The sequence below is a fragment of the Sus scrofa genome, chromosome 14, assembly GCF_054392235.1.
Source record: "Sus scrofa isolate SSC_HxYL_T2T_F1_AM1 chromosome 14, Sscrofa_HxYL_maternal_Yorkshire_Landrace_v2.0, whole genome shotgun sequence".
Taxonomy (NCBI): Eukaryota; Metazoa; Chordata; class Mammalia; order Artiodactyla; family Suidae; genus Sus; species Sus scrofa.
Genome location: NC_139396.1, coordinates 160,067,725 through 160,093,376, shown reverse-complemented (window position 1 = coordinate 160,093,376; position 25,652 = coordinate 160,067,725). Strand labels below are relative to the sequence as shown.

General features: G+C 48.1%; 1 protein-coding gene across 1 annotated transcript in view; it reads right to left on the bottom strand.

Moving 5' to 3' along the window:
* The window catches only part of LOC146397143 (uncharacterized), a 54,991-nt gene that overhangs the window by 13,971 nt on the left and 15,368 nt on the right, over positions 1-25,652 (bottom strand). Inside the window, exons 2-3 of the mRNA XM_084997508.1 lie at positions 7,668-7,821; positions 1,289-1,468 (exon numbers count right to left, since the gene is read on the bottom strand). Of these exons, the coding sequence (XP_084853634.1) occupies positions 1,289-1,468; positions 7,668-7,821 (334 nt within the window). The remainder of the gene's footprint in view (positions 1-1,288; positions 1,469-7,667; positions 7,822-25,652) is intronic.

Here is a 25,652-nt window from a genome sequence, read left to right as displayed (position 1 = left end):
GCAGGCGGGTCGGCACCCCTTTCCCGTATCCCCTGCGTGACACTGTCCATTCCCGCCTCCCTGGCACTGGGACTGGCAGATGCCTGTGAGAGACCATGTCCTGCCTCCTTGCTTCCCCTAAGTGGACGTGGCAGTGACCGCAGGCCACACCCACACCCGGCAGCGGTGGCACAAGCCCTGACAAGCCGTCCAGCTTGATCAGGACAACCTCCATTTTGTTACCAGCCCAGAGGGGCCGTTTCTCCATCAAGCAGCGTTCAGCTCCGTCCCGCCCCGTAAGTCAGGAAAACGAATGGATTCTACCCGAAGGTCAGTGGCCATTCTCTTCCAGGCACACTCCGATGCCACTGCACGCAGCGCCTGTATCTCACCTGCACTCTCAGCCAAGGGATAGCTGCCCTTTGGCCTCCAGTTCACCCACCAGGAGTCAGGATCCTGTCCCTTGGAAAAGGCTGCTCCTGAGTTTAATGCTCTCCTGTCACGGCTTGAATTGTTTAATAATTCCTTAACAAGGACCCAGCAAATGACGGAGCCATCTTGCCAAGAGTTCTGACACCTGCCAAAATGAACTGAGCTCTGGGCAGGTGCAGTTTCACCAGCTCCGGAACATTCTCTCTCCACTCGGCTTCGTTGTTTGCCGTTAACCTCACCCCCACGCCTCACACAGCCCCGTGTGTCAGGTGTAGACAACCGAACAAGAGACAAGATTCAGTAAACTTTCCCCCGTTTCGTTCCCAGTTATCTCTGTTTCGAGATCAGGATTTCCATGTGGATGGGAAGCCAAGATCCAATTAGTTAAACACACAGCAAAAACCAGAAGTTGCTCTAATAAAATGTCCATCTGAGAGGATAGAAATAGCTTCGGAATAAGACACGGTCTGTAGCCCACGTCCACGGTGAGGTGAACTCACGGCTCTGAGGTTAGAAAGACGCCGTGACTAGATGACTAGCCCTCTGGTCCCAAGCAGACCCCTTTCCTCAACCCAGTTCTAAAAGTAACTGTCAGCGTTCCTGTCGCAGTGGAAGCAAATCCGACTGGCATCCATGGGTTAGGGCCCTGCCCTCTCTCAGTGGGTTAAGGGTCCAGCATTGCCATGAACTGTGGGGTTGGCCGGCAGCTGCAGCTCCAATTTAACCCCTAGCCAGGGAACTTCCATATGCCCCGAGTGCAGCCCTAAAAAGCAAAAGCAAAAAAAAAGTAACTTTTTTTTTTTTTTTTTTTGCATTCAGTGTAACAAATAAAATGATGAACCAAATGCATACAAAACACTAAATGAAAAGAACTTACAAAAGCCTCCTGCCGAGAGGTGAGCACTGCTCGTGCGGGCACACTGTATCCAGCGTCTGTGATGCAGCCATGCACCCTGCACACACCGCAGGGGCGCCGTGTGTCGCAGGGAGCTCCCCTGCCAGGTGGGGTGTCCTCAGCCGTGGACACTGCGTCTGACCACAAGGGCCTCCAAATGGGCTGCAGAAAAAGAGAGGGGGATGAATGGCAGTGCTCTGAGATTGGGCGCTGGGAAGGTGTCCCTGATAAGGTGACGTGGAGCAGAGAATTGAGGTCGCAAGCAGTTCAGCAGAAGCGGCATGGGCAAAGGGCCTGAGGCCAGAGGGACACACCAGGCTGTTGGAGGGTGAATCGGAGCAACACAGGAAAAGCGGCAGGAGGCAGCAGGGCCAGGTGACAGAGGCAGCACACCTCGTGGGCTGTGCAGGTGGGGGCAGGGATGGGGCGGGAGCGAGTGGCTGCCTTTCATTCTGAGGGACACGGGAAAGCACTGAGGGAGTCTGAGCAAAGGGAGGACAGAGTCCCACTTAAAAAGCAAGGGGTTAACAACAGCAAGAGTTAATGCAGAGTGCTTCTCAGGTGCCAGGCGCTACAGCATAGGATTAAGTGACTATTAAATATTAAAAGAACTTATGAAATCCTGCCAGGGATGAGCCCCGTTAGCATGTTTTACTCATGACATGGAACTACATATACGCAAACACACTTAGGGATACATACATGTATACATACATATATTTTAATGTGCACACAAAAATATCTATGATTTTATATGTGCTTTATATTTTGCAATATATTCATATTGCATCGAGTTTTATGCAATATATAAAACTATAGTTATCTGTATATTTAAATATAAGTATCATTTTATACAGTGATATGTATAAAATCCTATATGCACAGAATTAAATGTTTATATAAATAGTATATAGTGAGCATTATAAATCTATAACAAATACTCAGGTAGGTTTACAAATGTATAGTAATGAGTATATATAACTGAGCATTGCTCACACATGTACATAACATGCAGAGTTAGTACCTCTCGTGTTAACTGAGTTTACGTTCATTTAATCCTCACAGTTCCCTCCTGAAATAGGAGGTATTATCAGCCTCGTTTACAAGTGAGAAAACTGAGGCCCAGAGGAGCTTGGCCAAGCCACACAGACAGTAAGTGGAGCTGGGGTCCCATATGGCTTTTTATCATGTTGCTGTAGTTTCCTTCTATTCCCAGTTTGTAGAAATTTTAATCGTGACAATGCTGAATTCTGTGAAATTTCCGTATCAGTTAAGACGGTCATGTGGATTTTTCCCTTCATTCTGTTAATGGAGACAGTTGCATTGACTGAGTTCCATCTGTCGAGCCTTCCTTGCATTCCAAATTCTACTTGTCAATCATGGTATCTAATCCTTTCATTACACCACCAAGTTCAGTTTGCCAGTATTTTGTTGAGAGTTTTTGCATCAATTTTTTGTTGTTGTTGATGTTCTGGTTTGGTTTTGGGATTTGTTTGTTTGTTTGCTTTTTAGGGCCACACCTGCAGCATATGGAAATTCCCATGTTAGGGGTCAAATCAGAGCTGCTGCAGCTGCTGGCCTACGCCCCAGCTACAGCAAGCCTCACGGCATGCTCCTACACTGCAGCTCATGGCAATGCCAGATCCTTAACCTACTGAGCAAAGCCAGGGATCAAACCCACATCCTCAGGGATACTAGTCGTGTTCTTAACCTGCTGAGCCACAGCAGGAACTCCCTGCATCGATGCTTATTAAGGATATTGGTCTGTAGTTGTCATCTCTTGTTGAGTCTTTGGCTTTGGTATCAGGGCAATGCTGGACTCATAGAATGAGTTTGGGAGTGTTCCCTTGACTTAATTTTTGGGAAAGTTTGAGAAGAATTGGTATTAGTTCTTTAAACGTTTGCTACAAGTCACCACCGAAGACATCAAGTTCATGGCTTTTCTTTGTTGGAGATTTTTGATTACTGATTCCCTCTCTTTATTACTTATAGATTTATTCAAATTTTCTATTTCTTCATCATTTAGTCTTGGTAGGTTTTGTGTATCCAGGAATTCATCTATTTCATCTGCCTTATGCAATTTATTGGTGCACTGTTGTCCATGGTAGTATTTTATAATCCTTTTTATTTCTGTGGAATCAGTAATAAACCCCCATTTTCATTTCTCACTTCAATATCTGAGTCTTCTCTTTTTTCTTAGTCCATCCATCTAAATGTTCATCAATTTTGATTATCTTTTCAAAGAACCAACATTTTGCTTTATTAATTTCTCTATTTTCTATCCTCTATTTCATCTTTGCCCTCCTCCTATTTCCTTTCTTCTGCTAGCTGTGGTTTTGCTACGCTTTTTCAAATTAAGTGAATATTTCTGAAGATGTTTTTAAATCTTCCTGCAAAACTGCCTTGCAATTATTTCATCACTGCCTTGGAGTTGACACATAGCCTCATGGTCAAATTCACCTCCCTCCTCAGCTGCAAATACATTCTCTTCTCTTATAAATGCAAACTTAAAAGACTCTGCTGTCTCCAACTTGCATCAAATGACTTCATTTGAAGAACACTTTCAAAGCAAACAAAGCACCTGGCTCATTTTGAGTTTCATTCTTTCTGTCCCAGCCCCTTCATTTAAGTGACTAAGATGCCAGCAAGCTTGTACCCAGGACGCTCACCCTTCCTTGACTGTCCCCCCAAGTTCCATGGGTCCTGCCTCCACCAATGGCGTTTGAGGTATTAGCTCCACTCTGCAGATGAGTATTTAGTGCCATTTGCTAGGCAAACATTTTGAGACGGAATGTAGGTGTTTGGAGACCATTTCAGGCCCCCAGATCGGGGCTGGCCTGCAGGGGTGCCTGCCTTGATCGGAAGTGTGCAGGTGGACAGGCTCTCATAGCTCCTATACATCAGTATTCCAGAGTGGAGACAGTGCTTTATCTGGCTCAATATCAGCTTCATCCCCTTGGTGACAGAAGGATAAAATGAGTCCAAGGGGCAGATTTCTCAGCTCCCAGCCTGCCCCACCTGGCCCCACGCCCTCTACAAACAGGCAGCCCAAGAGGCTCTAATTGACAGTGCATGTCTCCGTGCAGTCCAGCAGCTAAAGCCCGGCAACCGGCACTATCTATTTTCGTAACTTGCCCTTTCACTGCTTCCAGCTTGTCAATCAGCTCCCCAAAGTATAAACTTTTCAGCATGCCTGCTGCTCCATGGACCTATTTTCAAAGAGGCGACCAGGCCAGGTCAAACCCATTTAGTAATAAGGTAAAAATTATCACTCTCTATTAAGGCTCTCTGCCTTCTTTCTGTCACCAACATCAGATGGAGGGAGGAGGGTGGGGGGCAAATGAGACAACTTGTTTATTTCTATGAACCAGATTTACAGGCTGCTCTTTCTGCTCAAACCTGCCACCTGCAGGATGAGCCCCTTGCCTGGGGCGTTTGCAGGAGGGCAGCCAGCCCTGCACCCTCTGATGGGCTGCTGAGTACCCCTCCTACCCAGACACCTGTAAGAGGGCAGCGAAAGGCTACAACGGGGTTGCCCAGGACCTGTGAAGACCGACACTTCCTAACATGAACCTGTGTCTAATTTATTGGGTGACCACGTCAAAAGATTGTGGATACCGCCTGAATGGCTGGCTGCATTTGCATACCTCATATTTACAACTGGCAGATAGAAAACTCCTCTGAGGTAAGGACTGCAGGCACATCTTAATAAATCACTAGCAGGGGAAGGAAAAATCAGAAAGTTTCAAGCCTCATACTGGATAAACTGGGTTCTGAGACATAAAAGCACAGTTGTCCAGGGGGATGAGCCCGCAGAGGAGGTCCTGGTCCTTCTCTGTGTGTGGGGGGGGGAACCTCCCCAGCCCTGTCCCTCCTCACGGGAACGAGGCTTGGGCAGGCTGGTGCCTCCTGTGGGTCCCCTGCAGGGAGCCTGCCTGCAGAGACCTCACTGGCCTTGCCTCAAGTGCCAGGCAGGTAGGATGCACCCGTAGGCGTTTGCTATCAGGAGGGGAGGAGGTCCAGGGACTGTCAAGGGGGCCCCCACTGCCAAGGCTAGGCAGCAGCAAGGAGAAACAGCACCAGAGAGGGCGCCCCTTACAGGAGGACTTTCCCGGAACCACAACATGAAAGCACACATCAAGCGCATTTTCGTCACGAGCATCGTGAGCACCAGGGCACCGGCTTGGACCTCACAGGGTCTGAGCCGTGTCTCCCAAGACTTGCCCGGCTCAGCCAAGACTGACGGGCCACCTGCCCACTCTCACCGCCTTCCCGGCACAGGGAAGTCGGAGGAGAGGAGCTGGGCCCCGACGCTGAGCCCAGTCTGAACACCCTGCTCCTCCCCGCACAGCCGGGTGTATTTTCTTCCAGACGGTTCCACGGCAGACCATGAACCTACGGACCACTCCAGTTGGCATGTCCAGTAAATCTAAGAACATGAGGCCAAGGTGTAATTTCTGCATCATCACAGGGCCCCAAGGAGTGCTTATCCTCAGAGTTCCAATTAGAAAATTGCAAGGTTATCTCTTTAAACCTCCATCTAAAGCATTCACATACTGGCAAGAGAGAGAGAAGCGATTTTTGCACAATGAAAAATCGACAGGATATTTTTCTTAAAAAGGGAAGGCATTCGAAACGGAAACAATCACCAAGTACTTTGCAAGCAGGATGAGCGCGATGGGCACGTTTACCGAGTCCCTAAGACGCATCTCCAAACCCCTCTGCCCCCACCCCTCCCACAGCCTCCACGAGCAGAGAGGCAGGAGGTGCCCTCACATGCATTTGGAGGCTCTCTATTTCCAAGAACACCCAAAGAGTTCTCTTGTGGCACAGCGGGTAAAGGATCCAGTATTGTCACTTCAGTGGCTTGCACCAATGCTGTGGCACGGGTTCGATCCTTGCTCCAGGAACTTCCATATGCCACGGGCATGGCCAAATAGAAATATTTGGGTTTTTTCCAAACCCATTTTAACCCTGACGGTCACTAAGTAAGAAATACCTTTAAAAAAAACCCCTCCAAAGTAGAAATAAACCAATTATTCCAAGGTTTGGGGGTTTTTTAGGCTAGAAATGCACACTTAATGTTCTATTTATTTTTCTTTGAAGCACTTTTGACGTTGTTAGTTCACCAGAACTATTAGACTTTTTTTTTCTCTTTTTTTAGCCACGCCTGCTGCATATGGAATTTCCCAGGCCAGGGATCAAATCTGAGCTGCAGCTGCGGCCTATGCCATAGCAGGAACACCAGAACTATTAGGCTCAAAAACAAAAATAAACAACCAAAAAAAAACACCCTCCCATGTGCGCAAAAATGGCTTTTCTCAGAAGAGGTTTAGGGTGTTGGGACGCCGCTGCCATGACCGAAGCTCATAGAAAAGGCGGGTCCCAGGGAGAAGACAGCACGGTGGGCGGGCAGGCAGGGCACCCCCGGCAGGGCTGGCACTCCTGGTTTCCGTGAGCATTTGTTCAAATAGCGGCCTCTCGGGTTGACAGGCTAAGCCGATGTTCAGCATTTTCCGGAGCAGGTTGGAGAGAAGCAAGCTGTGCTGTGAAATACAGACACGAGCAGAAACAGTGACTCCTTCATCACCACGGTAGCAAAAGGTATGAAGCCAGAGGTAAACACCGCAGGACAACCTCCCCCCGGGGGACTGTCCCAGCGTGGTACCCGGCGGTGGGGGACATCCTTGGGCCTGAGGATTCTGAGCAGAAGGGATACCTCTCTTGGTGGCGCTCGTTACCGATTTTCACCAGCTTCTGCGCCAGGAGAGACTGGAGGCCACGGCCTGCATATCCAGCACAACACTTAGAATTCGCTGACCGTGAGAATTTGGAATAAACCTCTGTGGCTCTCAAAAAAAGCTAAACACGCCTCCCTCCGCAGTAGATGAAGATAATCACTTCTTGCTTGGCGTTTGTTTTTTTCCAAACCCATTTTAACCCTGACGGCCAAACTTCCTGAGACAGCAGGGCGCCGCAGGGGCAGCCGGTGTGAGGGCCCCCGACTGTCTGCGGAGGGACCCGGGACCTGGGCCGAGAGCCACGGAGCTCGTGGCTGGACCCGTGGCCGCAGAGGCTGCCCTGTGGACCCGAGCTGAGACCAGCAGCTCGAAGGCCAGGCGACAAGGCCCGGATCGCGCTGTGTGTCATCAAGGAAGACGTTCTGAGCAGGTATCTCCCACCCCCACCCCCACCCCCGGTATAAACAGGACGCTTTCATTTCCCGTTTTCATCATCCGTCCAGAGCGGAGGCGGGCACATTTCTGAGCACTTGGTCACCGAAGGATTTGGAAGAGACGGCTGGAGGCGTTCGCGAGCTTTTCAACATCAAGTCTGTTCATTTTCCTTCCGTCTTCCTTACCTGGGGTTTCCTGTCACCGCTGATCCATGGGACAGCGGGAAACCGTCGGAGCAGATGAAACACCCCAAACGCTCATCCGTTACCCCGACGATGGGGACGGCGCCGCTCCGGGGAGGGGCGCCTGTAATCTTCGGGGTGGCCGACGGTAGGGAATCTGGGGATAGAGCCATTTTTAAAGCATTCTCTCCCTTTAATGGGCGGGAAATAGCGGATATTCAAGCTGAGGGAATTCCGATCGTCGTGGAGCCAGGGATTGATGGTGACGCGACGCCGCGGCAAATAGCCGCCCTCACATCCGTTTTCCTGTCGAGCTTCGACTCTGAGCCTCCAGACTCATCTTCTCCCTCTACCCGGGCCGTCGGGCACGCGGCTCCTCATTCGCTGCCACATAAAAGTCCCCTTAATATTTTTATCATTTCACATCACAGGCACCTAACGGCACCCTCGGGACCGACCTGTCCACTCGCGTGTGTTTGCAGCAGGGCCGGCATCTCCTGCAATTTTGTGCAGCTTGAAATGAGTCTTCAAGGTGCTGGGCAGAGGTGACAAAGGGCTGGTTTCTGAGCCCGCTGATGTCACCCCGCCTGGCCCCGGGGTCCCCACAGCTCGCTTCGGCTTGAGCCTTGCAGTGGGGTCAGCCCCGAAGGCGATGCCGGCCAGCACCTTCCCGCCGCGGGTTCGGGGCTGAGCGCCAGCCTCGGGAGTCTCTGCAGTGTCAGGAGTGGGAGCCCCCCGCCCCCCTCCACCCCTAAGTTTTCTAAGTAGGGAGTCTTCTGAAGAATTGATTCCCACCAAAAAGAACCACACCACTCATCCTGCGAAAAAAACAAACTAAAACCCGGGTTTCCAGTAGCTCTTTCCAGGCATTTTTGTGGATACCTTGCAAAGGAGTTGCTTTTTTTTTTTTAAGCCTATTTTGCTTAAGGTAACAAAGATGCTGGGCTCTCCAAGGATTCTGATGCTAAGCGATTTTGCAGCGTTGCTGCAGACTCTAGAAACACCCTTCAGCTAGTTTGTCAGGGGCCGTAAAGTGAGTTGCAAATGATGCACTTCAACCCCCGTAACCTTGAGACGCACCAGCACCCACTTATCTCCTGCTCTATGATTTTTCGTAGGTGCCGGATGCAGCACTGCCTCTCAGGCCACAGGAGCAGGCAGCCTCCACGTCACCAAAGCAGTTCCCTGCCCTGGTGCTCCTTGGGTCCTCGGGTTCCCACTGTGGCAAAGAACTGCAACGGGACCAAGTGGCGCTTTGCACCCACACATCCTCTTGCCACGTCCAGGGCTCCCATCTCCAGCGGCCCCCAAGCTGCTCTCTCACCACCCGGCCTGCCTGACTGGCAGGTGTGGCCGCCAGCACTGCCCCTCCGAGGCTTTGTTCCCGGGGCACATACGACTCTGCCAGGGTGAAAAAGGGGACAGACCCGTGCATTTTTCCTAGGAAAACAGGGAGAAGAGAGAACGGCAGGCAGGAAAAGGACAAGCAAGACCAGGAATAATGATACCTGCGTCCGAAGACAGCAATTACTGAGAACCGAGGAGATAAATAAGTCCTTCCTCCTACAGACATGCTGCCTGGAGTCAGGGGTCAACCAGAACGAAAACTGCCACATAGCTGGATGCACGGCCAAAATAAATAAACAAAGAGAGAAAGAAGGACGAGTGTCACAATCGACCAAATAGCTCAGAAACTGCCTGGCTCTCCTTCCCCCTCTGCCACACCCTCCCGCCCGAGAACTTCCTGAACTTGCTGCTGAAAAGGGGTGAAAAGGCAGGAAAAGAATGACGGAAGCCAGGTCTGGAGGAAGGCATAAAGCATGCGAGATTGCAAGTGCATAAAACACATCCAAATAAATCTGTCACATTACTATATTTACTTCTTGGTCCCCCTTCTGCCGGCTGGCTGCCTTATAAATCTCGGCGGAGGGGGGAGGGGGGCGGGCGCAGGTAACACATCCTGAGATTTCAGGCATAAATATGGAGTTGGGGTGGAAGGCGAGCCGCCTAGAATGCGCCCGCTTCTTTGATCAGTTAATGCGTCCTCATAGCAGAAGGCATGGGCGAGCTTGGCATTTGAATCATTTATGGCTTGGCGGGGGGATGGCGGCAGCCCTATTTTTTTTCTGGAAAAGAACCCACATGTCTTTATAAGCAGTCAGAGTGTCATTGATGGCGCTCGGGAGCTTTTCCATCTCAGCCATAAACCACGGGTTTGGGACCCGGGCCATTTCTGTCCAGGAGTTATTATTCGACAGTACCGACCAGAGAGCGCCCACCACCCCAGCGCGGCGCGCCACTGCAGGCCGCTCTGCCCGTGGTCCCCAGCAGATTTCAGTGGCATGGTCATTAGAAGGCTCAGGGGCACACGCACCAGGCAAACACCTTCTCTTCCATCAGCCGGGCACAGCCTTGGCCGGGCAGGAAAGTCCTGGAGCTCCTGGGAGGCGCGCTCGCTGTGAATAGCTTGTGATCTGAACAAAACCTGCTCTGCTCTGCACTGACTTCCCACTTCAGTTTGGCAAGTTCCAGCCCTAAAAGCTGGACACAGGCCCCCGCTCTGGGATGTCAGCTGTGTGTGTAGCTGGGCTGTGGCCAACCTTATTGGATGCAGCCTGAACACGTGTGTGTGAGCTGTTCCGGCCCCACACCCACAACCCCAGCACCCACCCTACCCTCAGGAAGCACGTGCTGTCTCTGCACAACCCAGGCTGAAATGTCTAAACACTCCAGCAAGAGCAGCACGACTGGTGTAGGTGTTGGTGAGGCCAAGGGAGGTGGAGAGGCTGGGGGAGCAACGGAGGAGGCGGGGGCCGGGTCTTCTTGACCTGGAGTTGCTTCCCCAAAGGTCAGAATGAGGCCTGGCCCCAGGCTTCTCGACGCTCAAGCCAAAGCCATCTGCTACTTTGGGCACAAAGCGCGTGGCGTGCAAAGGAGGAAGAGACCAGAGTGGGGCTCGACCCGCTCTCGCCTGAGATCTCGTTCTCCTGCTAAATCTCTGACCCTGTATCCACCTGCTTCTCTAGGAGCAGAGGGGACCCAACACCTGCCTCTGCATCCTCGAAGTAGTTCACCTTCTCCGTCACCCCATGTGGGTCCCCACCATCCCCAGGTGCAGTCACCCAGTCCACTGACTTGCTCTTCCAGTGTCTGGGGAGGAGGCCTGCCCTCCTCCTGCCCTGGGCTCCCCACTGAGCTGCCCCATGCTCCTCCCATAGAAGCGTCCTGGACCCAAGGCCAGATCGCTCTCTCTCTCAAATGCCTCTGGCTGTTTCTAGGCTGTACCAGATGCCTCTCTGACATTCATGGCCAAGTTTATTTAAGAGCAGGGCACCTAGACTACCCCACCTAGACTGCCCCAGGCCCCTCTGTGGTCCCTGAGCACCGATGGCCTGCCTGCCACAGCTCCAGGGACACTGTGGGTCCTCCCTCCCTCGGCCCTCCTCTGGGCTGGGCTCCAGCAGCATGACCGCCCTCTTGCTTTGGCTTCAAGACAGGGCCATCCTGCTGGGACCCCTGTCTTCTCCAGCTTGGTATCCTTATAACTAGGCCCTGCAGCGTCCCCTGAGCTGTGGCAGGCAGGCCAGCGGTGCTCAGGGAACCAGGGAGGGGCCTGCGGCAGAAGGAACCAGGCAGCAGGAGGCCGGCGTGAAGGTAGGCTGAGCCTTCTGCTCATAACGAGACCAGCTCTTTGAGGCCTGACTTCATGCGAGTCCAGGAGCTGTAGGAAATGCTGCATCTCAGGCCCCACCCTGGACACATGGGGCCCATGTCACGAGGGTCGGTTAGCAGGATCCCGGTGACCGGGGCCCACATTCAATTCTACAAAGGCCTGTCCTGGCTGGGGGAGGCTCCCCTTCCGTGCAGGGAGGGGCGAGGCCTCGGCCGGTGCTTTTGGGGTGTGCTCCCCTCTTCTCCCCACACGGCTGCTGTCATAGACCCCATGGTCTCAACAGCTCTCCTGCGGACGATGCTCAGCCCCATGTCTCCCAAATCCCCGGTAGCCACTGGCATTCGTGTCCTGCAGCTGCTGTCAAAGGGCCACCAACTGGGTGGCTGAGGACGATAGTCTGAGGGCCTTTGGTCCAAGACCAGGCTGCTGGTGAGGAGGCACCTTCTCCTCCAGCCTCTGGCTGCTGCCAAGCAGCCCCGACTGCACGGCAGGCCCCGCCTTGGGATCGTGTGGTGCCCTCTCCCCTCGTCTCTCCGTCTCTGGGTCCAGCGCCCTGCCCCTTCCCTTATAAAGACGCCTGTCCCTAGGTTAGCAGCTCCTCAACCCTGCAGGACCTCACTCGAACTGGACTGCATCTTCGAAGACCCCAACTCTAAATAAGGTCACACACACAGACACCCGGGATGCGGGTTTGAACGCATCATTTGGTGGGAAACCACTCAACCCACAGCGCCATCCACCTCCCTGGAGGCGTGTCGGGTGGTCCCGTGAGCCCCTAAAGCTGGCATGCGCAGAGCCAACGCATCCCTCCTGCTCTGGCACCTGCTCCCGCTTCTGTCCTGCCACCCCAGCCAAAGGACCCGCCATCCACCCAGACCCCGGGCGTCACCTCTCGTCACCACCGCCCTCCCCGCAGAGCAGCTGCCGAGTCACTTTTGGTCTCTCATTCTTTCCATTTCGTCACATCCCCACCACCCCTGGCCTGAGCCACTTACCAACCTCCCCGCTGGTCCCCCCTCCAGGCCAACTCCCTCCCTCCACTGCAGACAGAGAGCTGGTCAGGCACACAGGGGACCTGGTCACTTCCCTGAAAAACGTCTTCCACGACTCTGGTGACAGTCCAGAGTCCTCTATGGGGTGTTCCGAGTCCGGGATGCCCGGCCCAGCTGCCATCGGCTCCAGACTTGCCTCTCGCGGCTTCGCCTCCTCGTTCCTGGTCCTTCTCCAGCTACCACCCCCACGAAAGCTCCCCAGAGAGGCACTGCCTTCCCAGGGCTCGCAGGGCCTTATTGGCTAGGTTTCAGCTTAAAGGTCAAGATCACCTCCTCTGGGAATCTATCTCTGAGCCTCCAGAGTGGCCTGGGAATCGCTGCTTCCAAAGAGCCGACCGTCGCTCCCAACGCACGTCTTGGTCCGCCGTGTTGGGTCCACCTGCTTACTGTTCTGAGCACCCCCTTGTGCTGCAAACTGCATGAAAACTGCAAGTGACACTCGCTGACCACAGACTACCCTGTGCCTAGGTAGTGCTTGGCACGAGAGGTGCTCGGGAGACATTTGTAAATTGAATCAAAAAGAAAGAAACCAAGGCTGACTCTCCTCTCATTCATAGTCAAGTGTCAGACGCAACAGACTTTGCAGGACAAGCAGCCTTGTCAGGGAACATGGACCCCCGGCTGAAGTCAGTGGCTCAACAGTTAATTGCCTTGTAAACTGGTTTCTGAAGTTTGTACCGTGGGAAAAAATCCCGAGCTACCCCGTTGGCCATTTACGCATCAACCCCTGGGGAAGGTGACAAAGGACCGCCGTGACAAGTGGCAGCGGAAACCTGGATGACCCTGAAATCCACTTTGTTATCTTTTACGGAAGCAAATTATTTCGTCTACTCTTTGGCCTTGTGATTTGAAGAGACGATCCAGCCAGTCTGTCATACACCTTCTTTGAATTATTTAACCGAACGTGAAGAAGGTGTTTTCGGATTGGCTCTACCCCGAAGGAGCCCTTTACCTAATTAATCCCCATAAAACACTGGGAGTTAGGTGAAATGAGTTAAAAGTCAGACCCAATTCCCTGGAAGCCAGGGGGCGCTATCTCCCACACCACCCTCCCAGATGGGGTCAAATCAGTGTCTCCATGGAGAGCTTCCTTGCTGAATGGGGCATGGAGATTAAGTCCTCGCCATCCTCCGTGGCCCTCATGGCACTCCCGTCACAGTCGCTGCTCCGATTTGTCTTCCCGTCTGTCTCCCCCTGGCCCACCACCTTGGGATGCCCACAGCCTGGTCCGGGGCCTGGAGTTGGGGCCCCGGGGGCATCTCTGCTTAGGTGAGCACAGTATTATTTAGGAGTAATCATTAACTGCTGGAACCAGCGGGCTCTTGCATTTTACAAGTTGTCCTGAACCTGACGCCTGTATCCCACGTCTCCCCAGGGTTCCGGACACATACATCTGACTGTTACCCTGGGTCCTGAGAGAAAGGCACACCAGTACCTTCTCAACATCACAGCACCTCCTAAGCTCTCCACGCTCACACCCTTGTATCCAGAACGCCAGTGAGACCACGTTTACTGACCAAACAGGCAGGTGGTTTGCAGTAAGAAATGCAGCGTACAGCTCACAACACGAAGAGGGCAGGCTTCCACACCCTCACAAGGCGTCTGTGCAGAAATGGTGGAGAACGAAGCAAGCACAGGGCAGGAAGGAGGAAAGGAAGACGGATTCGACAGAGAAATTCCCAGCAGTGCAGAGCTGCAGTGCGGTCCTCCAGACTCTGGGCTCCAGGAAGAGATGCAACCAACAGAGGTTCAGAAGGAAGCAGCCTGGCCAGGTCACACAGGGCCTCCTTGTGGCAGGGAGATCCACACTTCTCAGGAAAGCAGGGAAAGTCTCATGTTGGCTCAGATCCTCAGGCAGGCCCAGAATTCTCTAAACCCTTCCTGGTACTACCCACACCCCAGCCCCTGCAATGGGGGCCTCACAAGCAGAGGAACAAGAGGGATGCCCTGCCAAGGACCGTCTTGGACTTTGGACCACGTGCAATTATTCGCAGCAGTGGGAGAAGTAACAAAGGGGTCATGGTGGCCTGCTGTCCATCACTGCCCATCACGGAGAACTTCACAGCCCAGGACCTAACACAGCACCTGGCCACCTACAGGCTGACAACTCCAATGGCAACGTAGCACTGGAGGAAAGGAGACAGCTTCCATCCCCATAGAAACAGAGAACAAGCAAGCACACCAACCAACATACCCCCACCTCCATGCTGCTTCATTTAGCATCTTCGCCAAATGCTGTCAAAAGATGTGGCCACGTTTGTCTCCTGGTGGACATGCACTACTGCTCACATCCCCTCTGCTCAGCAGGAGGCAGGAGGTCAGAAGACTGCCCACAGCTGTTAACTCCTCCCTCTCCACTTCAGTTTGGGACCAAGGTCAAGCTCTCTTGAGAGTGGCCTTCAGCTAGGGCCCTAGCAAAGCGACGGTAAGTGGGGATATGGCCTTCTTGGAGGGACCCCAGATAATGACCAGGTAAGGCAGTAGCGCTAGGACAGGGCCTTTCCTGGCCACATGGATGCCTCTGGTCCCTCTTGGTTGACACAGATGTTGTTGGCTCTGCCTCCCAGTCTGACAGCTCTCTGCAACTTACAGCCATGGATTCCTTTGCACCCTCCTCTCCATTCACTCACTCACGTGTTCTGCAAACACCCACAGAGCACCTAGCAGTTCTTGGACACAACGCTTGGCGCAGGATACAGATCTGGGAGAAAACGAGCCTCGGCCTTCAAGATGCTCCTGGGCTGGTTGGGGAAAGACAAACACATGGACACAGTCCAGTAGTTCCTGTATGGTAACCACGGTCGAGTCTCACCCACCCTTTCTGCTGTGCACAAGTCCCTCCCACAGCTGCAGTTCACTCGGGATGACCAGCCGGCCCCTCAGACCCAGCATGTCCCCAAGCAGCGTTGTGATCATCCCTAATGCGGTGACCACCACAAAAATGACCCTCTCCCCTCCCTCCCCTCCCCCACTCCACCTCCGTCATCACCAACTCCTGCTGGGACTGCCAGCTCCAAGTGCCCCTCAAAGGTAGCTCTTTTCCACTTCAACTGTCCACATCCGGCTGGTCTGGATGAGAGCCAACACCGGCCAAAATGATTCTGATTGATCCCTCCAGCCTCCCCCTCCTCCGATCCACGCTGTCCCAGATGCAGCCTTTGAAAGCACCACTGCCCTTCCTCCTCCAGCGAAGACAGGAGCTCGTGGCTGCATGGAGGCAAGGCCACACTCCGGAGTCATGGAAATCAACACACCGCAGTCTGCCTGTTTCTCTTTCCAACCACTCAGCCCCAAGCTGGCGCGTGGTACCATTTAATAAATGGGACCTAGATGTTGTTGCCATTATGCTTATTATTGCTCTTACTCTTATTGTCTTCGCACACACACATTTTTTTTAATTTATTTTTTTAATATTTTTTTTATTTTCCCACTGTACAGCAAGGGGGTCAGGTTATCCTTACATGTATACATTACAATTACATTTTTCCCCCACCCTTTCTTCTGTTGCAACATGAGTATCTAGACATAGTTCTCAATGCTATTCAGCAGGATCTCCTTGTAAATCTATTCTAAGTTGTGTCTGATAAGCCCAAGCTCCCGATCCCTCCCACTCCCTCCCCCTCCCATCAGGCAGCCACAAGTCTCTTCTCCAAGTCCATGATTTTCTTTTCTGAGGAGATGTTCATTTGTGCTGGATATTAGATTCCAGTTATAAGTGATATCATATGGTATTTGTCTTTGTCTTTCTGGCTCATTTCACTCAGTATGAGAGTCTCTAGTTCCATCCATGTTGCTGCAAATGGCATGATGTCATCCTTTTTTATGGCTGAGTAGTATTCCATTGTGTATATATACCACATCTTCCTAATCCAATCATCTGTTGATGGACATTTGGGTTGTTTCCATGTCTTGGCTATTGTGAATAGTGCTGCAATGAACATGCGGGTGCATGTGTCTCTTTTAAGTAGAGTTTTGTCCGGATAGATGCCCAAGACGCACACACACATTTTGCTGGAGCGAAATTTATCCATCCACCCACCCATCCACCCATTCGTTCCTTCACTTCCTCCAAACAATGACTGAGCACTTGCTGTATTCCAGACAAAACCTGGGCTCTGCCGGTTCATCCGCAAACAGCACAGACTAAGCCCTGCTCTCCTGGAGCTGGGTTCTGGCTGGAGGACACAGTCAAAAACAAAGGCAAGGACACATCATTTCAAGAGGAGAACAGAAAGCCGGCGGAAGGGGCTGAGAGACCGACTGTTCCGTGTAGGGCGGTGGAGGAAGGCATTCCGGAGGAGGGCCTCACCTGAGGCATCTGGAGGTTCCCAGGCTACGGGTCTCCTCAGAGCTGTAGCCACCAGCCTACACCAGAGCCACAGCAATTCTAGATCCGAGCCGCACGCTGGATCCTTAACCCACAGAGCGAGGCCAGGGATCGAACCTGCAACCTCTGGTTCCTAGTCAGATTCGTTAACCACTGCGCCACGACGGGAACTCCCAACATGCTACCGTTAAGGGAGGAATACACAGCAGCCCCAAATCTGTTTTTCTCACGGAACTCTTTGGTGCAGTGATTCTATATTCACCTCGCTATGTGGAAACCAGTGTGCAAATGTGAACAGGAGAAATGTCATGAATTCTTCCACCAACAGTCAAAAATTTGTCAACAACCAAACCGTTCTGATCCAACTGTGCACAGAAATGCTCGTTCCTTCTACTTTAACCTTTGCCTCCTACAGTGAATTTAGGAGCTTACAGATAGAAAATGAGATTAATATATGTGCCCACATGTTGTGGCTTAAGGAGGGAAGTCTGGTTTCATTTTGTGGAAGTTTATGTCCGTGTAGGCATGAAATCTCCCAGTTTTCTCATGCTTGGTTTCTGAGGTCTAAATGCAGAAGGGGCATTCAGAGTCTCTTCTGGTATACCTCAGAAAACTTTCATTTTGAGGTTAGGAAATTTCTACACACAATATAGAAGAGATCCATATTTCAAAACCCACAACTCCACATTAAAAAAAAAGCCATTTTTTTCCTTTTTTTTTTTCAAATTTTAGTCCACACCCATGGCATATGGACCTTCCCCAACCAGGGACTGAATCAGAGCCATAGCTGCGACCAACTCTATAGCTGGCAATGCCAGATCCTTTAACCAACTGCACCAGGCTGGGGCTCAAACCCTCGCCTCTGCAATGCAGTCAAATCCTTAACCCATTGTGTCACAGTGGGACTCCAAGAATTCTTTTCTTTCTTTCTTTTAAGTTTACACCTGCAGCATATGGAAGTTCCTGGGCCAGGGATCGAATCAGAGCTGCAGCTGCCGGCCTGTACCACAACCACAGCGTGCTAGATCTGAGCCACATCTGCCATCTAAACTGCAGCTTGCAGCAACGCTGAATCCTTAACCCACTGATCAAGGCCAGGGATCGAACCCGAATCCTCATGGATACTAGTCACATTCTTAACCCACAGAGACACAACAGGAACTCCAAAAATTACTTTCTTAATCCACAGTAAGTTTTTGTTACAACTCACTGATAGAAATATTTTGAGAAGTATAGAAAGAATATGGAAAATGCTTTTTTTATATTATTTGCAAATAACGAAAACAAAAGAAAATTCTCCAGACTTTATCAAGTGGAACTGATTTCCATTGCTCTCAATGGGTGACTTTTATGATGTTACATATATCTTTATGTGCTAGTGACGGAGTCCCTAAGAGTCCGCAGAATCCCCATCAGCATGCTGGGCTCAGTCCACACATAATAAGAGCAGTTTCCATGCCTGCTCCTCACAGCCGTCTTAATTAGGTCAAATGACCACCGTGGAAACAGCCAGCAGAGTGCCCTCGAACAAGCCGCTAAGCAGTTACTATCCCTTGCTTTCAAAATAGCTCATAATTAAAGTAAATTCTACCCTGCATTTTCAATAAATGTGATGTCCACGGAGAAGCGACATGAACAAATGCACTTTTGAAAAAATTTCTAGAGAAAACAAAGCGGCTATTCTTCAACTTTTTTCCTGGCTTGCATAAAAAGCCAAAATAGCCCACAAACGGAATGAGTCCTTTTTTTTTTAATTCAGGAAACCTAAAATAATAAGCAGACCATAAAGAAATTATAACTTCCTCTTGTACATTTAAAGGAAGCAAAATTATTTAGACTGAGAAGACATATAAGAGCAGGTGTACAATGCAGATGGTGTTTAACACGAAAACAAAGACAAGTGGACAATGGCCACTTGTTTTTCATTGTCCTCTTATTCTCAGGATATTACAAAGAGACATTCAAAAGGCAACTTTATAAAATTATGAATCAGGATAATACTTATAATCACAAGTGCTAATAGAAATGTTTGAAACACTGGTGAATAAAGTTCACTAATGACGAGTAAAGGAAGAGAATATTATGACTTAGGAAGTTTTGTTCAGGCACGTGAGTGGGAGAGTTCATGGAGCTCATCCCAAATAATCAATTAAACAGCCTGAAATATTTTCTATGAAAAATTCTGATTATAAAAACTTCACACATTACGAAAGTGTTCTCTTTTTTTTTTTTTTGTCTTTTGTCTTTTTAGGGCCACGCCCATGGCCTATGGAGGTTCCCAGGCTCGGGGTCGAATTGGAGCTGCGGTTGCTGGCCTGCACCACAGCTCATGGCAATGCCAGATCCTTAACCCACTGAGCGAGACCAGGGATCGAACCTGCAACCTCATGCTTCCTAGTCCGATTCCTTTCCTCTGCACCACGATGGGAACTCCTACAAAGTATTCTTGCTGCATGTGACAGAAAATGGTGAACAAATGATGATCGATGTACAACTACAAATGTAATAAAATTCATTGAGTTAAAAAAATTGGCACTCTCCAACCAACATTAAACATTATACTTATTAGTGAAATGTTAGAGTCGTTCTCATTAACACTAGGAACCAAGGTCTAATGCTTATTACCGGCCTTACTAATTATCCTTGCTCTGGAAGCCCAGGCCAAACAATAAAAGGGAAAATTAAGTATATATTAGAAAGGTGTGGTGAAAAAAAATCCATTATTTAGATAAAAATTCCTTTCAAAGTAAAGAGGAAGCCATTAGAAAACATACTATAATTGGAAAACAGTTTAACAATTAGCTGGATTCTAGAGAAACATGAAAAATAAAATTATACCCAAATACTGCCCCCCCCAAATCATCTCTATATAAGAATTTTTTAAGCTATGACTTGAACTTTCAGCCAAGCTGGAACAAGGACACAACATGCCCTCAAATGCAAACAATGAAAAGTTTTTAAGAAAATGAAAAAATTGTTTTCAAGACACTAGACCCCAGGTGGTAAAAGACAGCGATCCCCGAGGCGTAGGGGACGAAAGATGTGACCCATCCAATTGCTTTCTATCTTTTTTTTTTCTTTTTAGGGCAATACCTGTGGCTTATGGAAGTTCTCAGGCTAGGGGGTCGCCTTGGAGCTGTAGCTGCCGGCCCACATCACAGCCACAGCCACACCGGATCCTCAACCCACTCAGCGAGGCCAGGGATCGAACCCCCAAATACTCATGGATATTAGTCCAGTCAGTTACCTCTGAGCCATAACAGGAGCTCCTTTTCCTTTCTTTCTTTTTTTTTTTTTTATTTTTAAATTTGATTAGACTGCATTTTTTTTTATTATTATTATTTTCCCACTGTACAGCAAGGGGGTCAAGTCATCCTTAGATGTATACATTGCAGTTACAGTTTTTTTTCCCCTACCCTTTCTTCTGTTGCGACATGAGTATCTAGACATAGTTTTGTTTTTTTTTTTCTTCATGGCCACATCCATGGCATATGGAAGTTCCTGGACCAGAGTCCAAGCTGCAGCTACAGCAATGCCAGGTCCTTTAACCCACTGCACCGGGCTAAGGATCAACCCCTTGTCTCCACAGCGACCCGAGCTGCTGAAGTCGGATTCTTAGTCCACTGCACCACAGTGGGAACTCCCCAGCTTTCTACCTTGAGAGAGTCTCCAGGAAGGGAAACTCAGGGGGAGGCCTGGCGGGTATGTGCTAGGAAGATAAAGCTGAGAGTCCATGGGGACAAGGACAGTAAGCTTAGCACCGGGTGCCAGAGAGGAGAGGACTGCACAGAAGAACATTCAGTAGAGCACTGAAGGACGGCTGCGTGAGGCCGGAGGAGAAAACCACAGAAGGATTCGAAGGAAAGATACCGTGTAATCATACGGAAGCAGGAGAAGTATCTGGACCTTTATACAGATGAAATAATTCTAATTCACAGGTCATTCAGTATAGCTGTCAGAAAGTCTTGGGAGTAAGGAAAAATTAGATCATCATGAAATGCTGCTCTGGATTATTATTTTTTTAAGTTTAATAGCAAAACACAAAAGGATCAACATATTTTCAAGTAGCTTACCTGCCTATCACAACAAAGCTCAATAATATCATAGAAATACAAAAATATTCAGCCCCTACCTAGGTAAAATTCACATTATCTAGCATACACTTAAAAATAACCTTGCATGCAAAGAAGCAAAAAAAAAAAAATACCAGCCATAACAGGGAGGAAAATCAACCTATACCAGCCCAGAACTGACATAGATATTAGAATCAACAGACTGCATTATTAAACACACAGTGTAACTGTATTCCTATGTTCAAAAAGTTAAGTAGAGGCATAAAAGATTTACTGAAATATTCAAATCAAGATGCAAATTACAGGAGTTCTCTTGTGGCACAGCAGACCAAGGACCCAGCATTGTCACTGCAGCCGCTTGGGTTGCTGCTGTGGTGTGGGTTCAATCCCTGGCCCAGGAACTTCCACTTGCTATGGTGCAGCAAAAAAAAAAAAAGTATTAAAAAATAAAAAGATGGGAGTTCCCTTTGTGGCTCAGCTGTTAATGACCCCAACTAGGATCCACGAGGATGCAGGTTCGATCCCTGGCCTTGATCAATGGATTGGGGATCTGGCGTTACCATGAGCTGCGCTGTGAATAACAGGTGCAACTCGGATCCCTAGATGCTGTGGCTGTGGCTCCGATTCGACCCCTAGCCTGGGAACTTCCATATGCCTCAGGTGCAGTCCTAAAAAGCCAAAAAGAAAAAAGATGGGGAGTTCCCATCATATCTCAGCAGAAACAAATCTGACTAGCATCCGTGAGGACACAGGTTCAATCCCTGGCCTTGCTAGGTGGGTCAAGGATCAGGCATTGCCATGAGCTGTGGTGTCTATAGCAGATGCGGCCTGCATCTGGCGTTGCTGTGGCTGTGGTGTAGGCCGGCAACTACAGCTCCTATTCGACCCCTAGCCTGGGATCCATATGCCCTCGGTGCAGCCCTTAAAAAAAAAAAAAAGAAAAAGAAAAAAAAAATTTTTTTAAGATGCAAATACCAAAGTGTGAAAGGAACTAGATGGAATTATAGAAATTATCTAAAATTAAATACAGAGTGAGGGGAGCAGGGGAAAGATATTAAAAATGAAGAGAATATCAGTGAGCTCTGGGACAAGTTCAAGTGGAGCAACCTGTAATTGGAGACCCCGGGGGAAAGGAAAGAGAAGGTCAGGCCAAAAACAACTGAAAAAAATAATAAGCACATTGACGATAACTCTCAAAATACAGACCCTAGAATCTCAATGAATTCCAAGCGCAAGAATGTGAAGAAAATTACACTTAACCTGTTAGTCCATATGTGGTGAGGGCAATAAGACCCGATAAACTTAAAAGTATTAAAATCATAATCATGGGATTTTCTCAGAGCACAAGGGAATAAAGTAGAAATCAACAACAGAAATATGTCTGTAAAATCACAAATAATTTGGAAACTAAATAACATACCTGTAAATATTCCATGGATGAAACAGGAAATTAAGAATTGTTTTAAATTGAGTGAAAATAAAGAGCTAACATACTAAATGTCATGAAGAAGTTCCCATTGTGGCTCAGTGGGTTAAGAATCTGACTAGTGGAGTTCCCGTCGTGGCGCAGTGGTTAACGAATCCGAATAGGAACCATGAGGTTGCGGGTTCGGTCCCTGCCCTTGCTCAGTGGGTTGACGATCCAGCGTTGCTGTGAGCTGTGGTGTAGGTCTCAGACACGGCTCAGATCCCGCGTTGCTGTGGCTCTGGCGTAGGCCAGTGGCTACAGCTCTGATTCAACCCCTAGCCTGGGAACCTCCATATGCCGCGGGAGCGGCCCAAGAAATAGCAACAACAACAACAACAAGACAAAAGACAAAAGACAAAAAAAAAAAAAAAAAAAAGAATCTGACTAGTATCCAAGAGGATGCAAGTTCGATCCCTGGCCCCATCCGGTGGGTTTAGGATTCAGCGTGGCCGCGAGCAGTGGTATAGGTTGCAGATGTGGTTCTGAATTGACCCCAGCCTGGGAACTTCCATATGCACCTGTGCAACCCTAAAAAGCCAAAAATAAATAAATAAATAAACTTTATGAGATGCTGCTAAAGCAGTACTTAGGGAGAAATTTATAGCATTAAATGCTTATATTAGAAAAGAGGAAATGTCTAAATCAATTATCTCAACTTCTACCTTAAAAATATTACAAGGAGAACAAACTTAAACCAAAATAATCAGAAGAAAAGAAATCATAAAGATCAGAACTCGATAACAAGAAAGGGGGGAAGAAAATCCATGGAACCAAAAGCTGCTTCTTTGAGATGATCAGCAAAACTGATTAATCTCTAGCCGGACTGATAAGAAAAAAAGACTGAAGAAACAAAGGAATGAGAGGTGACATCATTACCTATTATAAAGATATTAAAAGAATAATAAAAGAATATTGTAAAACTTTATGTCAATAAATTTGACAGCTTAAGATGAAATGGACAAATTCCTTGACATAAACTCCCAATGTTCACTCAAGAAGGAATAGACAGCCTGAATTTTTAGTTAAAAACCTTTCGACAAAGAAAAATACAGACCCAACTATCCTCTTTTTTCTTTTCTGGGCCACACCTATGGCATATGGACATTCCCAGGCTAGGGGTCGAATCAGAGCTACGGCTGCCAGCCTACGCCACAGCCTCAGCAACACCAGATCTGAGCCACATCTGCAACCTACACCACAGCTCACGGCAACGCTGGATCCTTAACCCACTGAGTGAGGCCGGGGATTGAGCCCACATCCTCACAGAGACTACGTCAGGTCCTTAACCAGTTGAGCCGCAACAGGAACTCCAAGACCCAAATCTTCTATCAGATAACGCTATCAGATATGAAAGAAAGGAATAATACCAGTTCTACACGTATTCTGAAAATAGAAGAGTGGTGACAGGTGTAATGAGGTCAGCATTACCCTGACACCAAAACCAGCGAGAAGGGCAATAGCACAAATCCCATCAAAATCTCAGCAGACTACTTGGCAGAAATTGACAAGCTGATTCTTAGGGTTAAGGAAATGTAAAGAACTGAGACAAGCCCAAACAAATCAGAAAAGACTCCAAAGTCAAGGACCTGCCCTGCTGATTTCAAGACTGAATACCCAGCAAAGGAAACGGGACTGTATGGCACTGGTGTGGGAACAGACACAGATCAGTCAAAAAAGCATAGGGTGTGATAGTTAAAATACACAGGGTCCCTTTGATAGGTGAAGAAAATGTTTGAAAACGGACTGTGGTGACAGTTGCCCATATCTGTGAATATATTAAAATTACTGAATATTTCAATTTAAGAGTTTAAATTTTACAGTATGTGTCTTATACCTCAATAAAGCTGGAATAAAAATATAAATGTTTTCATTGATAAGAAAATAAAAAGGCAATGCATTAACAGGAGAAAGAATACATGATTTTCAAAACACCTATCTAATAAAGGGCTTATAGTCAGCATATACAAAGAATACTTGCAACTCAATAATAAAAAGATAAACTGATCTTTTCTTAAAAAAAAAAAGAGGTAGGCAGAGGATTTGATGAGATACTTCCTAAGAAAGTTATATGAAAAGCAAATAACCCATGATTAAATGTTCAACATTGTTAATAATTCGGGAAATTTCAATGAAAGCAATCCCGCTCCATATTTACCGAAGAGAAACAAAAAGACGTGGACAAATGGACTAGCACAGGAGTTTTGAGGACTGATTTATATTCATAAATCATAGACAACAATGGGTAACATTTAAACATTTATCACAGGCAATGATAACCCAACTGTGATATACCCACACAGAGGAATACTACAAGCAAAAAAAAAAATGATGCATAATGCAGACGGCATAATGCTAAGTGGAAAAAGTCAGACACAAAATAACACATACTATATGCTTCCGTTTATATAAAGCTTCAGAAAATGCAAAACTCTAGTGAAAAAAAAGCATAATGAAAACACAGAAGTGGTTGTTTGGAGCCTGGAGAGGGAAGAAGATTCGCCGAAAATGAGCACAAGAAATTTTCTGGGTTAATAGAAATTCTCTATCTTGATTGCGTTATACATGTACCTATGCATATATGAATATGCATGTATGCAGAGGAACATATACACATATACATATATATACGGTATAATTGTTCAAACCTATTTAACTGTACGCTGAGAATGAGTAACCTTTATGAGCTCAGTAAAGATCACTTGAAAATACAAGAGGACCAAATGCTGTCGAAGGATCCTCCAGCTTGTGTCACAAGTGGCAGCTAACTTTAAATACTTTCAGAAAGCAGTCTGGTTGTGGTAATCAAGAGCCTTAACTCAGGGACGATGTCTGACCCAGTCAGACCAGCACCACCGAAGAAATCTCAAAAAGAATCTGCAATACACAGAGAAGTTGTATTCCCAAAGATTATAGGAAGGGTTATCATAAAATAAAATATTAAAACTAATATAAACGTGTCATGCCAAACTTTATTCCAGTAGGTTTATTTTGCATATTGAAATACTACTGATTCATTAAATTATGTTTATACGTACTTTTTAATTTAAAAGATGCAACCCTTCCATTAGAATTTTGATTGAATAAAAAAATTTAACTTCTCATACAATCCCAATTAGGTTAAAGTAGTCACTGAAAACAGCAATAGAAGCAAAATACCAAAACTTTACTGATACTTTTCTTTCAGTAGTAAGGTGCTGAGGTTTTTTTCCCAAAATTTTCAAATTTTCTGTAGTTCACATGTTACTTTTACCTTTTGAAAAAATAAAATGTTAAAGTAGCAAATAAATTAAACCCATTAGTAAAAACGTGTCTTAAGCTGTATCCATTCCAAGTAAATACATACACAGGAAAAAAAAAAAGTTCTGAGGCAAAAAGATGACGGATTCTGAGGGAGA